Below are 8,137 nucleotides of genomic sequence, written 5' to 3'. Positions count from 1 at the left end.
TAATTTAAGTCTGCTATCAAATAACACTGTACAGAATCATGGGTATTGCAGTTACATTATAACAGAGAATCCCAATTCCTCCCTCCATTATTTATAACATGCTTGCCATTTATTTCACTTTTCCATATGCTATAATCACCTGATACATTGTTGCTGTTATTACTTTGAACAAAGTGTTTTATCTATTGGACAAATTAAGAACAAGCAAATTAATAGTTTATTTTACCTTTATTTCTTTTCTGATGCTCTTCCTTTCTTTATATAGATCTGATGTCATTTTCCTTCTCTCTGAAGAACACTTTTACTATTTCTTGTAAGGCAGGCCTACTAGTCACAAATTTTCCTCAGTTTGTCTGAGAAAGTATTTCTCCTTCATTTTTGAAAATAATTTCACTGGATACAGAATTCTAGATTGGTGGTTTTTATCTTTTAACAGTTTAAATATTTCACTTTATTCTCTCCTTGCTTACTTGGTTTCTGAAGTGAAGTCTGATGTAACTCATACCCATGTTCCTCTATAGGTAATATGTTCCCCACCCATCTTTTTTTCCCCCAAGATCTTCTCTTTGGCAGTAAAGCATGGATTCAGCATTTAAATCCAGGCAGTTCTCTCCAAACACATTACATCATGCTGCTTTTTAAAGTTAATTTATTAACTAAATTAATTAGTCATCCCTTTCTTTCCATTTATGTCAGTCAGTCCCTATCTATCTTCCTGTCTCTCAGTGCCTCTTTTAAAAATGTTGTCGATGTTTTCCTCTTTCAATCTATATTACATTATTCATCTTTTTACTTTGACACCATCATGTCCATACGTCTATTATAAAAATTTTTCTGCTTATATTTCAATCGAGGATATATCATCTATTTGCCAAAATGGACCCTGTGTTCTTGAGATACTCATGGTTACTGGAGCAGAGACTTCTATTTATCTTCCAATATCCATTCCCTTCTCCTCCCATTGTTAAAGAATACTTGATTTTTATATAGGTACGTAGCAACCCACTAGAGAAATTAAATATCTCTACCTTTTTTGCGGATGGCTTGGCAATGTGAGGCAATTCTAGGAAATGCAGTTTGAGTCATAGTGATATGTGTGAGATCTAGCATCCAGGAGGTGTCTCTAAGGGAGAGGCCAAACCACTTCCCTCCATCCTTCTTTTGCTGGATAGAAGGTACATGTGATGTGAGCCATCTTTTAGCATGAGGTGGCATGTTAAAGGATGGGTAAACAGTACACAGAAGGCACCAGTGCCCTTGGTGACTCTGCGAAGCAGAACTATGACCTCTTGTCCTTTTGACTCACATAAGAGAAAAATATATACTTTTAGCTTTTAAGCAAGTTTTCTGAGACTTTTCTATTACCCACGGATGAGTCAAGTCCTACTTAATATACATTCTAGCATATGAAATTAAATTAAAATCTAAGATGTAGATATAAATATAAAATCTAAGATATAGACATAAATGTAAAATCTAAGATATAAAGAATATAAATATACTTTTTATTCTGGTATTGAGCATGGCATCAAGCTCATCAAATAGACTATTAATAAATGCATAAAGGTAATACATGAGACAAGATATTATTAGATTCATGCCTTTATAAGGTTATATGAAGTCCCTAATGACAAAATACCTCAGTAGTTTATAAGATGATGCTGTAGTTATAGCAGTATTCATTTGTACTACACTATGCATCATAAAAACTTCGTATGTGATTAATCAGAAAGCTCCTGCAGTTGCTCTATTAAGAAACATATCAAATATAAAAAGATGTTTATTTGAGGATGTTGACTCTGATAGATAAGTTTTTGTAGCAGGTAGTGTAGCAAACCAGGTTGATCACTGTTCAAATCTTGCTTCTGCCACTGACAGACACTAAAACCACTAACAAACCATTCAGCCTATTTATATTACCTTTACTCATCTATTAAAAATTAGTAAAATTATTTAACATTTAGGGCTCTTGTAAGAACCAATAGCATCTGTACAGGCCTCAACATGCACAGGGATTTATTCACTACAATATTATTTTTCAAGAAATTTTCTTTTTTTACTTTATAGAGTTATAGTTGACATATAATAAATCATATTATTACCATTTTTAGTGCTCTTTTTTCCCATGCATGCATGCACATTTCATCTGATATCATAAAAATAGGTTTTTAGAGATTAGTAATCTCCTATTGGTCACCATCAATATCATCAGGGATTATAGGCATGATAGAGAAAAAATTCTATGATCTGTCAGTGTTAGCTAAACACTTTTCCCTTAGAAATATAAGGAAACTAGGATGCTTATATACACATCCCCAAGCATGAAGCTAATAAACACGTTTCCTGAATAACCATTAGAGATGACTGGGTGGTCTTGTAATATACTGAGTAGCTTTTCTGGGTTACAGGAGACCATGACATCTGAATTCGCCATGATGGCCCCCATTTGTTTAGTGGAAAACAAGGAAGAGCAGCTGACAATGAATCCAGAAGCCTTACAGATTCTTCACAAGATATCACAGCCTGTGGTGGTGGTGGCCATTGCAGGGATGTATCGAACAGGAAAATCCTACCTAATGAACTGCCTGGCAGGACAGAATCATGGTGAGTGTTGTCCGGGGCTATTTGCTTAGAACCAATGATATAATACAGGTTAATCACACCTAATGTAAAGTCATCTTTAGGAAGAGGCTACCCCCTCCCAATGAAGAAAACTTGATTTCTCAACTCTAAACTTATAAGCTCAACCTCATCTGTCTATGAAATCTCACACTTTTCTTCAATAGTAAAGAGTTCTCCCAACCCTATCTTGTTCTGTAGATCTAGAACACACTGTCTCACACCCTCACTAGAGCTCACCAATATTTTTATTTCACGGCAATTCTTCCTCTCTGTTCTTACAGTCTATGTATGTATTTCTAAAAAACAGTTTAGTCGCTTTGTCCTTCAACTATGTGTGGATAATATTATATTGCATGTATTCTTTTCTATGCTGCATATTTGTCTCATTAAGAAGTTTGCACAAATTATCTACTATCTTCTGTATATCTGTAATTTATTTTCACTACTTTATAGTTCACCATTTTATGAAGGTACCACAATTTATTTCTTCATTTATTGTTGATTACCATTGAAAATTATTTCTAGGTTTTTCATTTTTTGTAGTTAGGCTATTATAAATATTTTGTACTTTTATCCTGGTGACCAGATTCTGAAACTTCTCTTGTGTAATATGCCCAGAAATGGAATTGCTGGGTCATAGGGTGTGTGTATCTTCAGTCTTTCTAAATAATATCAAACAGATTTTCAAAATGTATGTGCCGTTTTCATGCTTATTAGAAATAACTGAGATTTCTCCACATCCTTACCACCACTGGGGAATGACAGACAGTCTTTTTACTAATGTGGAGACTGTTTTTTTATGACATATGCCTCACGAAAATTTGAGCACATTCCAAAAGATGTATTTTCCATTTGTATTTTGTATTTTGTGAAGTTTGTCAATTTCCTGTTGTTTGGGGTCTGGTATTGGAGAATTGCAGTCTTCTTTTGGATGGAATCAAGCTTCATTGTTTTCTCATGCTTCTCATATCTCTGCTTTGATATCTGGTGGTGTAGTTACTTCTTTTAATTCCAGAAGTGACTTTGTTTTTTTTGTCTTTTTCGTGACCGGCACTCAGCCAGTGAGTGCACCGGCCATTCCTATATAGGATCCGAACCCGCGGTGGGAGCGTCGCTGCGCTCCCAGTGCCGCACTCTACCAAGTGTGCCACGGGCTCGGCCCATCAGAAGTGACTTTTTAAGTGATTTTTTTTTCCTGTAAAAGTATTCTATATTGACAGTCTGGCTGAGCACTTTAAGTTTCTATCTGGGTGAGTGCAATAGTGCAGACTTTGTGTGACTTCTTCAACTGTATTCAATCTTACAGTTGTGTGTGGGTGCCTTTGTGGTCTAGGCAGAGGAGTCCTCGGAAGTTTCTTGTTGGGGTGGGTGCTCTGCTGTCAGTGGGTAGATGTATACTGTTCCTGGTGGGTCTGTAGAGGGCTACTGGCTCAGCTGTTGAGCCTGGAGCAAGCCTGTGTGGATGCTGCAGGACCCAGCAGCTTTCTAGAGGGGTGCTGTAGGGAGGAAAAGCAGCTACCTAATCAGCTGGTGGTTTGGAAGTAGTTATACAGAGCTGTTGCAAGGCCTAACAGCTCTGAAGGTGACTGAATGATCAGCTGTTGAGCCTCATGCAAGCCTGTAAGGGTACAGCTGAGGTCAGCAGCTCTCAGAGGCCTGCCTTGGGGCATCAGAGCCCCTACCTGGCCCGCTGTTAGTGTTGGAGCAGATATACACTGAAACGATAGGTCCTGGGATCTCTGTAGAGGGCCACTGGCTCAGCTGTTGAGCCTGGAGCAAGCCTGTATGAATGACGCAGGACCCAGGAGCTCTCTGGAGGTTTGGTATAGGAAGGAAAAGCTGCTACCTTATGACTGTTGAGCCTGATGTGAACCTGCAAGAGTTTAGCTGAGCTAGAAGCACTATAAAGACCTGCCTTGCGGAGGGGCTGCTGCATGATTTCAGACACTGGGGGTTCAGTCACTGTCTGCTTGTGCCCCAACCCCACTGGCACCCAAGTGAGCACTGTAGAATGCAGGCAGTGCCTCCAGACAAAGGATTCAGGCTCACTCGTTCTGGTGCAGGGGTCTAGGCTGCAAATAGCTGGAATTGTGGCCCTGCCAGTTCCTGTGTGAGTGTGTGGAGGGTTTTGGTGGGAGGTGGGGTTGCCTCCAGGTTAGCTGTGGGCTGTGTGGGCACTTGTGGGTTCAGCTCCCACAGGCCATGCAAGGTGGGCCACAAATGTGGGGAACTGCTGCACTTTAGTGGATTTCTCACTCAGTAGGTCTGCTTACGTGCCTGGGGGAGAGTGGGTGATGAGTGACTTCAAACATGAGTTCCAAAGAGACTGGGGGACTCCCATGAGGTGGGGATCACTGGCGTTTGTAGCAGTGGTGGGAATAGCTTGGGTCTTTTCCAGCTTACCTTCTCTCAACTTGGTCCTGGGCTGGTCCCTGTGGCAGGACTGAGGCTGAATGCACTGCTCTCTACTCTGTGTGGTGCCATTCCCTTCTTCCATGCTTCACAAAAATCTCCTCAGTCTCCTGGTGCTCTGCACCATGATTTCTCAGGTTCCAGTCAAAATACATGTTTGTCTATTGTTTTGGTCTCTTTTCATGGGGAATGAACTAGTGCCGGACCTTTCTAGTCAGCCATTTTAGGGGGAAAAAAGGACTTTTTGTTTAAGATGATGCACCATGTATTATTTTAAGGTCTTACTTTCTTGCTGGCTCAGCATGTCACTAAAATCTCAGGAAATTTACACCTCTCTCTCTCTTTTCATTCTCACAGTATTTCCTCCTTCCCCCTTTCTCCCGTTTTAGTTTTCAATCTCCCACTGGCTAACAGCAAAATATTTTGATTTTATATTTTTCTTAAAGAAATTCTTTATGACCAATCAGGGGAGAGCACTTTTCATTGTCTGCCCAAAATAAAATCATAGGTTTTATTAGAGAGATTAAAGACTAAAAAAATAAAATGAGAGATAAACATTAGTTAGGGCATTTCAACACATCATTTTTGTTTTCTACTCAATATGACATCAACTAAAAATGAGGCAATTTCCCTGTGCTCTGCTGAGGAAATCCCCTGGTCTCAGAATTTTGTAACTGTGCCACCCTTCCGTATTATGGAAATGACAGAAAGAGACTGGATCCTAGTCAAGATCCATGAGGAGTGTCAGGTCACAATGCTCTCTCCTTGGCAGTGACTTGCTTTTCATTTGTTGACCTGTGATGACTAAGAGTGTGACCAATAGTTACTCCTCGCCTTTCTTACTGGGGGCACTGAAAGTTGTATTCACTCTATACCAATCAGCCAACAATCAAATGTTACCTCTATGTAGAAAAGTGCAGACCAAGCCATGTCCTAGTACTCTTTCCTTGAAGAAAGCTCAGTGTGTGGGGACTGGATGGCTTCAGCCGTACTGGACCCTGCTCCCCTATGTAATTCACCACATCCACTTCTATTCTCATTTGAAGGAAGCATTAGCATATGGCAGATTAATATCTTGGACTGTTAGATAAAATATACCATCTATAGTTTCCTGGGAAAGTCCTCTTTCCATTGTGGAATTAGTCCTTTGAGGAAAAAAAGCGTGGAATACTCCCAATAATTTACGGCCTTCCCTTCTCTCATATCGTCCCTTTTGAGGTAATAATGGAGACTCATCATTTGCTTGAAGAGGAGAAAGAAAAAGAGGACAGAGAGAGAGAGAGAGAGAGAGAGAGAGAGAGAGAGAGGGAGAGGAGAAAATACAATCAAAACTAATATATCAGTCCAGGTCCTGCAACACATGGGTGTTCCACCTGACGGGTAACTGAGAATGTTTAATGGACATAATATTTACGAGGGCTTAGAGAGGGTAAAGGGAACCAGTGCGAGGTGAGAATGTAGCCCAAGCATGCAACAGCAATCACAGAGAAGCCATTATCAACCCTGAACTCAGACAGGCAAACAGAGGATGCATACCAGAGCAGGTCAGGGACCAGAGCTATGGATGGTGCTGCATGAAAGAAGCTGTGACCTCAGGAAGAGGAACAGCCACTGAGACACCGTGGGCCAGCAGGATGAGAGTGAAATAACACATGCTGTTTTCCATTCACCTGCTGGTTCTCCCACTGTGTGAACTATACCAGAAGTTGTAGGGCAAGGAATCTCTCGTGATATAGGCCACACAGCCAGCCTCCTGGAGCACTGACCAAGGTGCAGAGAATAAAAAGTGAATCAGTAGGAGAAAATGTGAGGGGAACAAAGACAACTGATATCTCCAAATCTTAAGTTATAAATCTGTTTGTATTCCTCCTGGATATCCTGGATAGGGTAAAGGGCATAAAGAAATATCATGATTTGTAAGAATGAATATGCTAACGATAAATAAAAAATAAATCTTATCCACCATGCTGGAAATTATAGTCCTTCCTTAGCAACATATAGAACCTTGGAGGACTCATTGCCTCCTCCCTCTTTCTTAACTCTCCTACCCATTAACTCTCAAAAATTTATCCATTACCTTCATTCTCTTGTCTACTACTTCCACCCTAGTTGACCACCACATTACAACAAACTGCTGACCTGTGCCGACGTCAGTGTAGGCCACATAACACCAGGCCAGAGTCAGGAGGCTTGTTTTGAAGTGCAGACTATTTTTAACTAGGTGTGCCAACCAGTTAGAGTTTCTGAGTTTCAGTTTCATTATCCACAAAATGAGTCATTGGACTAAAGGGCCACTGAGTTTATCTAACCTCTATAATCCCAGAAGCCTTCTAACTACTCCAGGATCTCAATTCCTAATTACTCCTCTATTCCAATATCACACTCATTTTTCTAAACATATTTTTTGTTTTGTTACTATTTATTTCAAAACCTTAAGTAATTTTGTCATCAAAAAGTTGGGTCTCATTACCTACGCATTGAGAGCTGTACAATATTAATTCTGCAATTGCATTTAAAGACTCCATCCTTACTATTCTGCTACTGGAAGCCTTTTTCAGCAGAACTGGACTAGACTGGTTGATCAAACTGTCTTTCCCATGTCAGTGACTTCTCCATTTAAGTGGCCTTGTCTTAACCTAGCCCCAAGTAAGAAAAAGGAGGCATTACATGAAGATAAATAGAAACACCGAATTCTCATCTCAGCCCTCTCTCTAATTCTACATATGAATGCAAATTGTATTAGTCTGTTTCTGATGCATATAACAAAATACTTGGAACTGGGTGATTTATAAGAAAAGGAAATTTATTGCTTACTGTTTCAGAGACTGAGAAGTCCAAAGTCCCGGAACACATCTAGTGAGGGTCTTCTTAGGTGGTGGCTTTACAGCAACATAGGGGTCTCACATGGCAGAAGACAGCAGAGCAGAGAGAGAGAGCTTCTCATGTGCTCTTCTTTTAAAGCCTTCAGAACCACATTCCAGACCACCATTATTAATCCATTCACTACAGCATGGTCCAACAATCTACTCACCTCTTCAATGACCCATCTTTCAATTATCGTGATAGGATTTCTCACCTTAACACTGTCATGATAGGGGCCAAG

General features: G+C 40.0%; 1 protein-coding gene across 1 annotated transcript in view; it reads left to right on the top strand.

Moving 5' to 3' along the window:
- The first annotated feature begins 2,414 nt into the window (after positions 1 to 2,414).
- LOC134384200 (guanylate-binding protein 4-like) overlaps positions 2,415 to 8,137 on the top strand; it is a 36,761-nt gene continuing 31,038 nt past the window's right edge. The window contains 1 exon segment of the mRNA XM_063105790.1: positions 2,415 to 2,604. Within this exon segment, the coding sequence (XP_062961860.1) occupies positions 2,415 to 2,604 (190 nt within the window).

Source organism: Cynocephalus volans, chromosome 8 (assembly GCF_027409185.1).
Source record: "Cynocephalus volans isolate mCynVol1 chromosome 8, mCynVol1.pri, whole genome shotgun sequence".
Classification (NCBI taxonomy): domain Eukaryota; kingdom Metazoa; phylum Chordata; class Mammalia; order Dermoptera; family Cynocephalidae; genus Cynocephalus; species Cynocephalus volans.
The sequence above is the reverse complement of the archived record's forward strand: the minus strand, read 5'-3'. Positions and strand labels throughout refer to the sequence as shown.